The sequence below is a fragment of the Coenobita brevimanus genome, chromosome 64, assembly GCF_032717465.1.
Source record: "Coenobita brevimanus isolate Jiangsu-jjx chromosome 64, ASM3271746v2, whole genome shotgun sequence".
Classification (NCBI taxonomy): domain Eukaryota; kingdom Metazoa; phylum Arthropoda; class Malacostraca; order Decapoda; family Coenobitidae; genus Coenobita; species Coenobita brevimanus.
The window spans coordinates 3,387,043-3,403,364 of NC_137017.1; the positions used below are offsets into that span (position 1 = coordinate 3,387,043).

The 16,322-nt window shown below is 42.5% G+C and overlaps 1 protein-coding gene across 2 annotated transcripts in view; it reads right to left on the minus strand.

Annotated features, from left to right (window-relative positions):
- The window catches only part of LOC145404617 (FHF complex subunit HOOK-interacting protein 1B-like), a 113,668-nt gene that overhangs the window by 52,315 nt on the left and 45,031 nt on the right, over positions 1 to 16,322 (minus strand). For both annotated transcript variants that reach the window (XM_080276139.1, XM_080276138.1), the window contains one exon: positions 11,758 to 11,937. In XM_080276139.1, the coding sequence (XP_080132265.1) occupies positions 11,758 to 11,937 (180 nt within the window). The remainder of the gene's footprint in view (positions 1 to 11,757; positions 11,938 to 16,322) is intronic.

Sequence of the window (16,322 nt, forward strand, 5' to 3'; positions counted from 1 at the left end):
TTCCATTCCCGGAAAAGCCTTCTTTTCTCCTTAACTGCTGCTTCTACATCCTCATCCCACCACCAAGTTACTTTATGTCTTGGTGGGCCTCTTGTCCAACCACATATTACATCAGTAACTCTCAAGAGGTTTTACATATACAGTAATCCCTCTACTATCCGATGTAATACAGCCAAAGGCATGTCTGGAAAGTGGTCCTGTCTGGAAAGTGGGCTCCTGGTTCTTGGACTCGTACTTAAGGACCCTAACCCAGCCTAACTTTGAAAGCCACCTAAATAACTCCCTACCGGACATGCTTAGCACCTATTAGAACCTATTTAAGACCCCATTAACACCAATAATGGACATAAAGCATGAAATAAATGAAAAGGAACCAAAGAATGAGGAATTAGAAGTGACTGTAACTCAGCCAGGGTACTTACAGCACGTCTGTGGTCGCCTTTTCTAAGGTTGTGGCAGTGGTGAAAATACTCTTGAAGCATGTACAGCAGTGGTTCCCAAACTTTTTCTGGTCGTTACTCACTTTTCATACATGATCCTCGTCCATGGCCCCCCTTTCTCAACCATAACCCATGACTACAGTGACTACACGACAGTCCTACACTCATCATGTCCATATAAAAATCACTCTAGCAAATCCTGTAATTTTATTGATTCCATTTGTTATTTTCTCTTTTGTTAAGTATTAATAAAGAAATGTGTATTTTGTCTTAGCTGAATCTTATATAATTATTGAAATGGTACTAAAGGAATAATAAAATGTACATTAAAAAAATCAATACTTAGAGTAATTAAAAACTGCATTATTGCGAAAAGCTGATTCAGCAATAAAAAAAAAAAATATCTGGCAACAAGGCATTGCACAAACCTGTACTGAACCTGTGTAAGTTCTCTCCACTGACTACCTACTCGCTAAACTCCTTCGGTTCAGGTTATGGCCCCCTACATTCTGATATACAGTGCTCGTCAGAAGTATAGAGCGCCCTGCGTCCCTCCTGAGAAACAAACCTTTCAACATTGAAAAAACATATAAATAATGCATTTTATTTACCTTTAGTGCTTCGTAGGGTAGCCTTTACGTTTCTTCACGGACCTGAGACGTCTTGGAAGTGAAAGGGCGAGGCTCCTGAGGTGCTGGAGGGGTATTTTGTCCCAGGAGTCACGAATGGCGGCTTCCAACTTAGGCAGAGAGCTCACGTCTTTCCCTTGGAGACTCTTCTTTACGAGGTACCAGAGGTTTTCAATGGGGTTGAGGTCTGGGCTATTTCCTGGCCAGTCTGTCATGAATGATACCTCGCAGTCACAAAGCCAATTGGTGACCGATTTGGCCTTGTGAGCAGGTGCACCGTCCTGCTGAAACACTCGTGCACCTGTTAGCTCGAAGGAGTCTGGTAAATGATCACACAGAAGCTCCAGGTAAACATCCTGATTCACTCTGATGTTCTTGGGAAGTACAACAAGCTTCCCCAAACCCTTCCCTGAGAAACAACCCCATACCATGAGTGAATCAGGATGTTTAACTGTGCTTTCTACATACCGTGGGTCAAGTGGGTCACTACCTTTGCGTCGATACACACGTGCTCCTCTGTTACAGGTAACACTAAACGTTGCCTCATCAGACCACAACACTGACAACCATTGCTCCTCACCCCAGATTAGATATTTATTAGCAAAGGCAAGCCTACGAATTCTCTGGCTCTTGGTGAGAAGAGGCTTTTTCACAGGCCTGTGACTTGTGTAACCAAGCTCATGCACCCTACGAGACACTGTTCTCACTGACACCTCACCAAACACTTCCGGGTTGCTCTCCTTAATTTTCCTTGCACTCACACGAGGATTAAACTCCACTGCACGTTTTAAAACATTAACAGACCTTGGGGAAGTTTTCCTAGGCCTACCAGACCGCGGTTTCTTTGTGGGAACTGCACCACTGTTTTCCTCCCGAAATCGCGCACACCAACGACGCACTGTCGATCGTGCCACACCAACCAATTCACTAATTTCCTTTGTCTGGTGGCCTGCCTCCTTTAGAGCAATGATCTGGGATATGATTTCACTCGATAGTTCACGGGTAGGTGCCATAACAAAGTTGTGAAGGCCAGAACACTGCGGGACACTCGGTAAAAAATGGCGCAATTTGAGAGGGACACTCGGCGGAGTTCCTCTCTCTCAGGCAGCCCGTGAGCGACTGAGGCGGGAACCAACCAGCGCGTCGGAAGGCCCCAGGCTACCGTGACGTCATGCTCGGAGCTCAAACTTGTGGCACAATTCTTACCCCCCAGAATGGGTGATTCTTTTTGGGCCATAAGTATTGCGCGCCTGGCGGACAACGCTGAATACTTCTGACGAGTACTGTATGGCCCCCAGTTTGGGAACCACTGATGTACAGTAATCCAGTGTTGTGTTGCACTTAATTCTTTGCACTGTGAGTTATAATTGTTTAACTTTCCACATTGTTCTTAACTGCACCACATCAGTTTCAACTGCCAATATGCACTCCACAGTTCCTTTGCACTCTAAATTCTAATTTCTTAACACTGCACAACACTGTAAATTCCTGTGTGGTCTAGTGGCGAGGTATTGCAGTTTATTCACTGTATTCACAAAAAATGAGCACCTGTGGCTTCCATTGCGATAAGCATCTACTCGCGATCGAAGTCAGGCAGTAACTGTTGGAGTATTGGTGACGGGGAAACAGAGTTGCCAGATCGCAAGGGCCACATTACCAAGCTCCTCAATTTTCATTACCAAATTTAACTTTTCATTACCAAATTCGTAAAGCTAGCATATATTCTTCACTATTTATATCTACAAGTGGAAATACATGTAAGCACTCTTCTTATAATTAACAGCATGTTGATTATTTTCACACTATATAGGCTAGCAGATTAATCAGAGAGAGCAAACAATCCACCATCTCCATCCTGTGTATCCTCATACATGTGAAAAATCCATTTGGTAATGCATTATTCTGATTCATTACCAAACGAATTTTTCATTACCAAATTGACCTACATTTGGTAATAAAAAATACCAAATGGCAACCCTGACAGGGGGGGGGAGAGGGGAGGAAGGAAGGGGTGAAAGGTCCATGGTGTAACAGCTGTTCGGCGACGTGAGGCAATTTCAAATTCTATCTATCTATCTATTGCCAGACACCACAATCCCGCAAAGGGTGGCCATTTGACACTGAGTTATTTGTTTTACAGGGAGGGACACCAACCCTCCACCAACCCACTTGTTGACACGTAGGGAGCACGTATGGTTTGGTTATATGGTTACCACCCAGTGTTGTAAATGGTTTCTTGGCTTACAGGAAACCATTTGGCTTGTCACTCAATGTAAAGCCACCTGTAAAGGAAAGAAAAGGAATAAGAAGTGACAGGAAAGATGGGAGAATTAGGAAGAGAGGAGGGCAGGCACAGAAAAAGAATTATAAAATTACGGGTGGGAAAAAATTCGGATTTTGGGGTGATTTTTTTCTTTTTTGGGCCCTTTTTGGGTTCCAAAGGTCCAGGCCCACAATGTCCGGTAAGTGGGCGTACAGAAAGTACGGGATTACTCTACATAAATATACATATATATATATATATATATATATATATACTGTATATATAATATACTGTATATACATAGATAGATACATAAATAGATATATACTGTGTGTATATATATATATATATATATATATATATATATACACATATATATACTGTATATATATATATATATATATATATATAAGTAATCCCTCTAATATCCGAACGCCAAATATCTGAACATCCCCACTAACCGAACATAATCGTCCCGGGATCCAATATTCCCAAAATGGTCCGAAAACCACAAAATAATTCGGGGGAAAAAAAAAAAAAAATTCCCGCCCATAATTTGAATTTGGTGCACAGGGTGCGGGACAGCTTTGTTGTGGCGCGTCATTCCTCCAACGTCCGCTAGAGCATCCCTGCATCCTCCCCACTTTCTGCCTGTCTCTCGTCGCGAGTGAACGCTCGTCGTCATGGCTGCCCACGTGCTCGCTTTTGTGGTGGTGCCTTACCTGCTGCAGGCACTCCTGCTGCTCTCGTGCCTCTCCTTCGTGTGTGTGATGATGGCCCCGCTGCCTGAGAAGAGGAAGAGAGTGGTGCTGACTCTAGAGAAGAAGCGGAAGATATTGGAGAAAGTAGATGCGGGGTGGTCTTCTTCACGCATCCTCCGCGAATTTAACCTGGCCCGATCTACTTTGTTTGATATTATGAGACCCCGAGACAAACTCATGCAGTACACGGCTGACTTCTCATCGAGAAGCAAACACAACGTGGAGAGGAAGGTGATGTTTACTCCCAAGTTTGCTGAAGTTGACCGCTCCACGTTGATTTGGAATCAACAGCAACGTGCTGCTGGTGTGATGGTACGTGGTACGGAGCTGAAGGCTGCTGCTGAGAAGTTCACCAGGCTTCACGACGCCCTAGACTTCAAGGCATCCAAGGGTTGGCTCTTCGCATTTAAGTTGCAGCATGGCCTTACCAACCGTAAGGCTCATGGCGAAGCTTTGGACGCTAACAAGGATGGAGTTGACGAGTTTCGGCACAAGTTGAAGGGCTTGATTGACAGGGAGGGTCTCACTCTCGGTAAAGTATACAACGCTGATGAAATTGGTTTATTCTATCGCTCTTTGCCAACGAACACTCTAGCCGAGGAGACGGAGAAGCGTTCACAGCCCAGATCTTCAAAGACTGTTTCCACCGCCATTTCGTCAAGGAGGTCATATATTACCAGACGGAGAAACTGGGAATCCCACGCGACCAGGTAAAGGCCCTCCTTCTCCTCGACAATGCACCTGCCCACCCATGCCACAAGGACTTGGTGGCTGAGAATGGCCGCATTAGGTGCATGTTTCTGCCACCTAATACGACTGCTCTCATCCAACCAATGGACCAAGGAGTGATCGTGGCAACGAAGAGGCTGTACCGAAGGAAGTTCCTGGACGAGGTGATGGTTGTTCTCGAGGACGAGGACGAGCGCAGGGAGGGACGGGACACGCGAGGCCAGTGGACTTTGGAAAACCTTCGCCGCTACAACATCAAGTCTGCAATCTACAACTGGGCCAGTGCATGGAAGGAAATCCCTGTCAAGACTCTAGAAAATGGTTGGTCTCATCTGCTTCTCAGAACGGATGTGGAGTACGATTTCCTAGGTTTTGACGTGGATGACTTCCATGCACGTCTACGTACGCATGGCGACGATGTTGATGTGAACGATGTGTGTGAGTGGTTGGATGACGACGAGGGCAATCCTGGGTATCAGACCCTGTCTGATATCAAGATTGCATCTTCAGTTGCAGGTGTCAGTACCCAGCTTGAAGATTCCGACAAGGACGGCGACGATGATGCGGACTCCTCTCAGCATGACACAACTCCAGCCATCCCCAAGCTGAGCGCACTCCGAGAACACCTAGAGTTCGTTCTGGACTACCTGGAACACCCGGACTGCGACAGGGAGATGGGGCCCTTGGGATTTGTGAAGGAAGTGCATGCTTTCAGTCAGGACATCATTAATTGTCAGAATCGTCGTTCCTTGCGTCGATCAACGATTGACAGTTTTTTCAGACCCGTGACCCCCACTGTGCCCAGCCCTGGCTCCACTCCGTTGCCTCCCCAAGACAGGCCCTCATGCTCCAAGCCACAGCCCAGCACATCAGCCACAGTGGAGTCACCGCTCGACGTGAGTTTGCGTCTGTCTTCAGAGTCGTCTGCAGTGGGTACGCCATCACCAAAACCCAGCGACACACCCCTAGGTCACCTGCCAGCGATACTCTTGGACTCTGACAGTGAAGAGACGCCATGAACTTCTCCACTAGACCACACGGGAATTTACAGTGTTGTGCAGTGAAAAAAACAGTGCATTGTGTTAAGGATTTACAGTTGTGAGTGAAAAGACAAACAATTTTTGGACTAAATTTAACGTAAATAGACTTGTGTGTTTTTGCTTTAGAAAATGGTTATAAAAGTGGAAGACTTAAAGTGCAGAGTGCAAGACTTATTAAGTTACAATGGAGCATAAGTTAGACAAGAGTGCGCACTGTGAAGAGAATGGACTTCTGAATGCAAATGACTAAGTTCAGTGCAAGACTTCATGAACAGTGTACTGCAAGTGCTTCAGGATATCCTTACTGTCAGAGTCTGAGAGGAGGCAGTTATTCATCGAGATGCCCATGGACTTGCTGTAAGTAGGCAGAATGTTTCATACTGTACTCTACTGTATTTTCCATATTATACTTACCTCAAACACCTCATTTCACTCTTTTATGTCCCTTATTGGTGTGAATATGCTGTGTCTTGGGTGCTATGCATGTGCAGTAGGGAGGTGTTTTTCTGAGTTAGGCTAGGTTAAGGTCCATAACTACCAGTCCAGGAGCCAGGGACTTGTACGTACCCAGAATGTTGAATATTGTATGAACCTACCTCAAAAACCTCATTTTATGCTTCTTTTGGAATTATTTCAGTCTTTTATGTCCCTTATTGGTGTGATTTGGGTCTTAAATAGGTGCTATACATGTCCAGAGGGAGTTGTATAGGTGTTTTTCTGAGTTAGGGTCCATAAGTACAAGTCCAGAAGCTGGGGGTCCAATATCTGGACAGGACCACTATCCGGACCTGCCTATGGCTCTATTACGTCGGATATTGGAGGGATTACTGCATATGTGACCAAGGCCGACACATGCATGCATGTTGGAGCCTTTAAAAATGAAAACGATAATGAAATATATAAGTAAACCCTCATTATACAATGCCTCATTGTACGATATTTCGCTTATACAATGTCAAAATTTTAGTACCCTATGCCCGCTATACAATGGGAACGATTTGCAACAACGATGGATCATCCGCAGCTCAGTGAACAGTGAATGTGCAAACGCAACAAAAACGTCCTCACACTGTCGGCATTAGACCACACACACTTGTCCACCGGTCCAGCCTCATTAGCTAGCCCTGCCCAGCCAGCTAGCCCAGTCTTATCGATTGGTCCAGCCCCATCAGCCAGCCCCACCCAGCCAGCTAGCCCAGTCTCATCTGCCAGTCCAGACTCATCAGCCAGCCCCGTGCAGCCAGACAGCCCTGCCCAGTCAGCCAGTTCTGACAGTGATGAGTGAGGGCTGTGAGGCCCTAACTGTCCCTTAGCCTCGGAGGGGACATCAACAATCCTATTTACTTAAGTAATAGTAAGAACTATGTATACTGTTATTTTCATGTTTTTCACCTCTTTATTCATTATTAATGTATTACTTTACATGTTTAAATATAAGGATATTTCATGTATGTGAGTGTTAAGGTGTGTGAATGTGCGAGTTTAGGCAGGTCTGGGAACGTATCCCCATTGACTACATGTTATAACAGGTTCACTATACAATGGATTGCTATACGATGGGGTTTTCAGGAACGGAAGCCCATCGTACAATGAGGGTTTACTGTATATATATATATATATATATATATACATAAAGTAATCCCCGTACTTTCCGGACGCCCACTTTCCGGACACCCCACTTACCAGACAATATGGGCCTGGACATTCGGAACCCAAAAATGGCCAAAAAAAGAAAAAAATCCCCCACAAAATTGATTTTTTTCCCCACCCATAATTTGAAATTGCCGCGCGGCACCAAACAGCTGTTTACACCACGGCCCCTTCACCCCTTCTTTCCTCCCCCCTGCCCCTTCCCCTGCCAGGATTGCCATTTGGTATTTTCATTACCAAATGTGGACTAGTTTGGTAATGAAAAATTCATTTGGTAATGAATCAGAATAATGCTATACCAAAAGGATTTTTTACATGTATGAGGATACACAGGATGGAAATGATGGATTGTTTGCTCTCTCTGATTAATCTGCTAGCCTACACAGCGTGAAAATAATCAACATGCTGTTAATTATAAGGAGAGTGATTACACATATTTCCACTTGTATATATAATTAGTGAAGAATAAATGCTAGCTTTACGAATCTGGTAATGAAAAGTTAAATTTTGTAATGAAAATTGAGGAGTTTGGCAATGTGGCCGTTGCGATCTGGCAACTCTGTTTCCCTGTCATCAACAGTTACTGCCTAACTTCGATCGTGAGTAGATGCTTATCACAACGGAAGCCAAAGGTGCTTGTTTTTTGTGAATGAACAGTGAATAAACTGCAATACCTCGCCACTAGACCGCACGGGAATTTACAGTGTTGTGCAGTGTTAAGAAATTAGAACTTAGAATCCAAAGGATCAACTGTGGAGTGCAAATTGGAGGTTGAAACCGGGGTGGAGCAGTTAAGAACAATGTGCAGTGTTAAACAATTATAACTCAGTGCAAAGAATTAAGTGCAGCACAACACTGGATTACTGTGCGTGCTTAACTCTTACACCGCGGGCTTGTTTTGCTTTGACTTGTGGCTCCTGCGGGCATATTCGTGCTCCGACAGACTCTCTAAAAATATTTGCCAAAAATCAGTTATTAGTCCTAGAATATTAAAATCACATATACTTATGGCACATACCTTCAGCTTTCTCCTTGGGTGTTTGTTGAGCCTTCATCTAGTACTGTAGGACTTGTGGAGACCTCTGAAGTTGGGTAACGAAGTCTCCACTTTACACTTCCCAACAACTTGTAATATGATTACCACAGCCTGATATTATCACTAGAAACACTATTCTATGATTCTCAAATAGTTTGGAATCCATACTCCCCCCAAAAAACACTGTGAAAGCAATGAAAATTACGAGGGCGTAGGACCATCCCACTTCTGATTGTTCGCCGCTACTGTTGTCTATTATTCATAAAAACACTCACAGTTTATATTTCTGTTACTATATAACACTTATATATATCTACAGTCTTTATCCATAAGTTTCCTTCAGTAATAGTAGTTTATTGTCACTGTAGGGATTCAATTTCTTTCAGTAAAATACGTAGCGTTCACTTTCTCGTCCTGTATACTAGCACTGAGAGTGAATGTCACTTTCACCTTCACTCTCATAACTCATAGTATTCATACATGCTAGAGTGAAACTTTCACTTTCATTACCCCTAGGGTAATTCTTATAATACTAGTATTCTTATAATACTACTCATTTACATTCTCTATTTTACTTACGTCATTTACATTTCTATTTTATTTACACTGTGTTATGCACTGTCACTTGAAGTAACTTATAAAACTATTTTCCACTGTTCACATACATTTACATTCATTACTTTCACTTGCTGTTTACACATTATTTACACATTATTTACAATTCCATTTGCACTGTTTTACTCAACAGAAAGATTGTAGTCACTCTTTTATCAATTGTCAGCCCTTTACCTCTTTCCACACGAGGTTTAGTAGGGGGTAAAGGTCACAGGGCCCTTTGCATGGGGGTGAAAAGTGGCTGAAGTTAGCAGGAGCAAACAGACGTACCTTCACATTGGAAGATGACAGTGAACTGATAGGGGTGGGCCGGGGTGGCCTACCTAGGGAAATGCATTACTGCCAATGTCAGCCTCTTGACAGCAGCTAATATATAGCAGTGAAATGACTGGCAGGAAATCTAGACAATACATTATAAATTAGGTAGTTCCAGGTGAATGTAAATATCACTTAGGCTTCTCCCTTCCCTCCTTATATGTATATTTATTACGAAAATAGATTATACGGCATATTTCAAGGGGAAATAAAAAGCGAAAATTAGTGAACGAGTGCACGTGAGGTGTTGTCAGGTGATAATTAGCCAATTCCAGGTGTATGGCACTATCACTTACCTTATTTCTTTCTTGTATATATTATTTGGTATAAGAATAGGGCATAGGGCTTATTTCAATGGATGAAATCAGCGAAAAATTCCAGGGAAGATTTACTTAGCGTAGCACGGCCAGGCAGGCAAGAGGATAGGGTAATGGAGGGGGGGGTAGGGAGGGGAGTCAAGAACGGGGAGAAATGGCTAAATTGTCAACAATGGATGGGAGTACAGATGAGATTAGGAGTGCTGACTAGTGTTGGACATTGGCAATACTGATAGATGATACAAGCCACCACTTGAAAGCCCGAGTGAATTCAAAATAACACAGAATCACAAAAGTGTCGCCCCGCGGTATGATCCCTTGCTCCCAAATGTCACGAAAGTGACGCCCCGCGGTTAAGGGGTTAAAGAGCATTTTCACCACTGCCAAAGCCTTAGAGAAGGCAGCCACAGACGTGCTGTAAATACCCTGGCTGAGTTACAGTCACTTCTAATTCCTTATTCTTTGGTTCCTTATCATTTATTTCATGCTTTATGTCCATTATTGGTGTGAAAGGGGTCTTAAATAGATTTAAATAGGTGCTATGCTTGTCCAGTAGGAAGTTATTTAGGTGGTTTTCAAAGTTAGGCTGGGTTAAGGTCCTTAAGTACCAGTCCAGAAACCAGGGGCCCACTTTCCAGACAGGACCACTTTCCGGACATGCCTTTGGCTCTATTACATCGGATAGTAGAGGGATTACTGTGTATATATATATATATATATATATATATATATATATATATATATATATATATATATTTATGTAGAGAGAGAGAGAGAGAGAGAGAGAGAGAGATCTATATATATACAGTATATTACATACACAATACTGTATATATGGATAACTGGTATCATCAGCAGCATTATTCTATATAGAATGTATTCTCCCAAATTTCTAATTTGGCCCCAAGTTCCTTATTCCAACCCGAAACATAATACAGTACAGAATCCTGTGGTACAGCGGTAAAGTGTGCGTTTTGTACACGGGTGAGCCAGGGTTCACGCCCCGCCAGGGTAATAAACTTTGGGAGTGGTCACCTGGCCACTTACTGCATTGGCAGACATAAAGGGTGCTGTGGTTGAACCAGTGTCGCTTACTATAAAGTATGCTTGCACCCAGTCAGCTTGCGCGGGTCGATTACACTTGGTTCATAGACTACACACACATCCAAAGCCATTCCAACACTACAATTACACTTACAAGCACTTCTCACCATACATACACTCTCTACCAGACAGCCTAGGCCACTTGGTAGAGATGCATTGGCTGTATCATTCCGACTTCGGTCGGGATAGGCCGGTCCTGCAGTGGATACTCAAACAGCTGATGATGATGATGATGATGATGATGATGATGATGATGATGATGATGATGATCTACCATCAAATCATTTTTGAGGCCTTCTGCTGCTGTATATGAGAGGATTCAAAGAGGAAAAGAAAACAGAGATTAAATAGTCAAGACAGATGTGGGTGTTAACACACTGGTCCAACCCAAGATGTGCCAAAGACCAGGTGCTCATGTACAGCCTATGAGCATGGTCCTCAGACTGAGATGTAAAACAGAGAAATTACTACGATTCGCAGGTAATGGAGCAGCTCACAGACATTTCCATTATTCAGTCAAGTCACACCTTCGAGCTGGGTTAACTCTCAGTTTTCTGCTTTGGCATTTTACCTTTCTTTTACATTACATAATGTCACATAGTGCTAAAAGTACGAAGAAACAAAAGTCATCGAGTTGCTTACCAGAGGCAGAAGTATAAGTGCTAACTGATGAGTCTGCTAAATATCTCAATGAACTTTAGTGCAACGAAGTTGTGAGGTCAAGCAAAAGTCGAAAAAAAATAATTATGAAATACTTTAAAGAAACACTCAGATAGACATATAAAAATGTTACTGGGTTAGAATGGAGTTACAGTATAGGAATAGGTGTACAAGGTATGAAGAAAGTAATGCTCTTACGGTATTGGTTGAATGGAGTCTGGAGATAAGAAGGGTGATGATAGGTGGATCTAGAGTTGGTGGACCAGGTGGAGGAACCAAAAGAAAGGCAAGGAAGACTCGCAGCAGTTGAGGCTCAGTCACCGTGCGCAAGCAGAGCTCCACATAGGCTGTTGCTGCCACAACCTCACCCACCACTGCCTAAACAGTATCACAAATGTTACCACATACACATAAAGAAAACAAGTCTTGTCATCACAATTATTTCACTGTATTTGATACATTCCATTTTTCTAACATAGGCTGTCACCAAAGCTGCATATACAGTACTGTGCAAAGTGAGTTGAATAATGCTTTACTCCTGCATTAACTTCCTTGGGTTCTGCTTTCATTTACTCAGAATGTATCTACTGTATATTATCATGGGGTACTAAATCACTATTTTTATTTCTATCTTTACATACATTGGATATCACTCTGATAATATTTTCAATATTCCCAATGCATAAAACAGAAATAAAAACTCTGTATAAGTTCTACAGCTGCAAAGAAGAAACAGTGATAAGACATGTATCATTGAAAAGAAAGTTCATGAGATAAGTGACGCAACAGTGGCTCCACACACAAGCATAAACTGCTAGCACCAGTACCTTAGTTTAGGGCTTGTCTTACACAACAGTGTTAAGCAATCAGTACATCACACATCTACAACTTAATATGTAGCAGAAACATGATGCCAATAATTAAGAAAACCCAAAATGAACTGCAAACAAGCTGATGCTACATGAAAATAAGACAATATACAAGAGAAAACAATGAATTTCCTATACAAGGTGTTGCAGGGCTTTATGTTAGTAACTCTGAGAGGGGATTTCAATGATTCCTCAATCATCATGCTTTCATTTTATCATCTTTTTTATGGACAATCTTAACACAAAACACAACCATTCACTACTATGAATTCATGATGTGCAGCGAAGAATCAGGGATGAAACAATCAATATCCATGAGATGAAGCTCTGGCACCCCTGGATCCTGATTTGTTTCTTAATTCTAACAACGGAAATGAAACCTTTCTGCACCTAATGCCCCTCAAATCTTAATTTCTCATTTCTAAACTCAACACAATTTTTCACATGACCATCTACTTACCTTAGGCTCCACACAACTAATTTTTTATCATCTCTAAACATCCTTAGCATCTCTTTTTCTTGTCATCTATCTAAGAATGAATCCAACACAGTCAACCCCTGCTATTCACAGGTTCATAATTCGGGGGTTCACATATCTGCGGATATTTCTGGGAAATTGCTGTACTTCAAAAATTCACAAGAAGATATTTCATGCTTTTCCCACAGTTCAGCTGTTCCTAGTGCTTCATAAGTGATTTTATTGCATGTTTTTCATGAGAAAAGCTGTCTTATACAGTTAAAGTGTGCAGTTACCCTGTATAGGTATGTTGCTATTCAGTACACAACAAACTCTCATCATCACCACATGGTGTACAGTACACCCAGAAAGGCTTGTAGATCATCCTGTACTGCCTTTTTAGGAAGTATTAATGTGCCATCAAATGCACCAAAAGGTCTCATGGCGGGTCTATAGGCAAAAACAGTAAAACCAGTGATTTTTGTGGAAGGTGTGGATTATTCATGGGTTTCACCTACTCACCGGGTGGGGGGTGGGTAACCCCCGTGAATAGTAGAGGTCAACTGTACAGTATAGACAGACCCCAATGTGTTATGTCCCAGGATACAATTTCCTTGTAAAATGATATTCAATTTTTGACACCCTTTCTCAGAATATCAAGGCCCAAGCCAGTAAAATGACTGCCATGATAAAGAAATTATGTTAGTATCCCCTGTGTATTACTGTCTGAAAGAAGTGCATATTAAGCATCAGCTATCAGTCACAACTACCTCTTTTCCTACTCTGAGGAGTGAGTGTGGTAGGAGTCAGGGAGTGACTAGCAATCAACACCTGAGCATGTCCTCCATTACAAGTTCATAACGTACATTTCTGCATCACTACTTAAGTACTTTAGGTGGCTATGAACTTCAGTTAACTTGTATCTGGTACTGTATTAGGTGAGGGTACATCAGTTACTTTGGAGAAAAACAAGCTGACCTTCTGATGTAATCCCCACTCAATCAATGTTGTCAATGTCCCATCTATACCGATAAAGGCGAGTGTTTGTATGTTTGTTACCTATAAACTCGGCTCCCTTAGGGTCTATCTCCACAAATGATGCATATTCTGAATCATCATCATCCAGGGAGTGTTTTGGTATATAATTTATTAGGATTAATTATATGTTGAAAAGTTACATTAGGTATATTGGCTGAAGGCCCAATCAGCCCTCTGCAGGAGCTAGCCAAAAAAAGTCCGTCCAGAGGGTGGACCTTTCCGGCTAGTTTTTAATACAGTAATTTGATCGTGGTAGGTGGTGGCGACCATCATCCACTCACTTGACGTAGTGCTGCCTACTCTTCCTTAGCCTTTATCATTCTTTTCTGTACCTGCCCTCCTTTCTTTCTCTTTCTCCCATCTTTCCTGTCACTTCTTATTACTTATCTTTCCTTTACAGGTGGCTTTACATTAAGTGACAAGCCAAATGGTTTCCTGTAAGCCAAGAAACCATTTACAGCACTGGATGGTAACCATATAACCAAACAATATGTGCTCCCTACTTGTCAACAAGTGGGTTGGTGGAGGGTTAGTGCCCCTCCCCGTAAAACAAATAACTCAAAGTCATATGCCCCCCCCCCCCTTACGGGATTATGGTGTCTGGCAACAGATAGATAGATTTATGATCATTTGGTCCCCAACACAACTCAATCATAAACTTGGTTCTATCTGTACTCTGTAAAAAACAAGCATCACGGAGGTTAGGTGTACAGTAACACCTCAATATAATGGGCTTCAATAGATCGGAATTCGCTTTTATCGGAATCGAAGGGCTACTGGACTAAATTCCTGTATATCGGAAAAAGTCCGATAAAACCAGAAGCAGTCCGGACTGCCTGACCACTTCAGCTATTCACCAAAACAAGGTAAATTAAAGATGTATCTATCAGTGTACGGTACCGTATTACTATATATGTTAAACTATTTGATTATTGTAGTGAAGGTATAATACAGTACAGTGCTGCAATGGTAATGAAAACAGTTTAAAAACTGTTGGTGCGATCCAGACTCTATGACATATCGGAAAAAGTCCGAGCTAGCAGGGGGAAGTCCGGATGTCGCTTTTATCAGAATTTTGCTTTTTTCAGAATGGCTTGGGCCCCAATTAGTCCATTATTGTGAGGTCTTACTGTATTTTTTTTTTTTTTAATAGTTCCCAACTTTGTACAGGGGCCTTATTTGCCCATATGTGAAGTACAACTTTCATGTGTAGGAGGATTCACAACCTACAACACTGTTCTAACTGGGTACAGACAAAGGCATTTGTCTTACCAACTCTCCTCTCAATGTTACCCTTCAGCCTCTCTCATGACCAAAGTGTTGCATCTCTATCTATAGTAGAGTAAGTATATTCTAGCACTACTGTTTTTGTTATACATCTTCTGAACTCTCCATTTGCATTTCACCCCTGTTATAGCAAACACACAGTACCTATCAAATTCTCTCTCTGCAGCTGATGCTCTGCAGGTCTGCCTCAGCTTATTAAAGAAACTCCTCCATTACAGTGCACAGAGGTGTTGACAAGGAGCCTACACATGGTTGTGCTGTGTACCCTGGATGGAGCAATGCATCTGCAGCATCCACCCAGGAGCCAAACCTCCTCATATTTCCCTGCAACTCACCATGGAGGACTCTGGTTCAACCCACGTGAGGCACTATCTACCACAAAGGGACACTAGATCCCAACACGGTGAATGTACTGTACTGTACCTGCGGGACAGCCTAATAGAAGCAGTTGCTTAGCTTTGGCTGATGTGTCTGCTCACACAGACAGATCAGGGTAAAGTAAAAACAACAATAACAACAACCGAATGCAAAAATGGCTGCCAGTACCATCAAGAATGCAAATTTCTACTAGGACTTCCATCATGCACAAGTCAATGTCCACCACCACATTCAATCACCAACTACTTCTGCCAACCACAAGAAGATACAGAAGGTTGCAACATGGATCTGGAGCAAGTGGAGAGGAAAACATAGGACAAACTCGTTAAAGATGTCTGTGCCTCTGAGGACTTTGAAAGCTTCAAGAGGAGATGGCACAGCATTTCAACTACGCAAGGGGGCAAGCAGCCACCCTCTGTTGTTACACCTACTCCCACAGTCCTTCTACCATCAGAGTCCAGGTATGTACAAATATCTTCTAGTTTATGTATTTAAGCCAATGAATCCAGGAGACATCCTATGAAACTTACTCTTGCTGTTATTAGAAAATATCATTTAGCTTCAAAAAGATCTCTTGTACTGGAGAAGGTTTTAAAGGCAGAATGTGGTAGGTGGGGACACTCACCATCCACTAACTCAATGTTTTGTTGCTCTCGGGTCTCTGCCCTCTCCTCCATCCTTCTTTCCTTCCATCCTCTTCTGTCTTTCTTTCCTTCATTCTTTTCTCGTCCTTC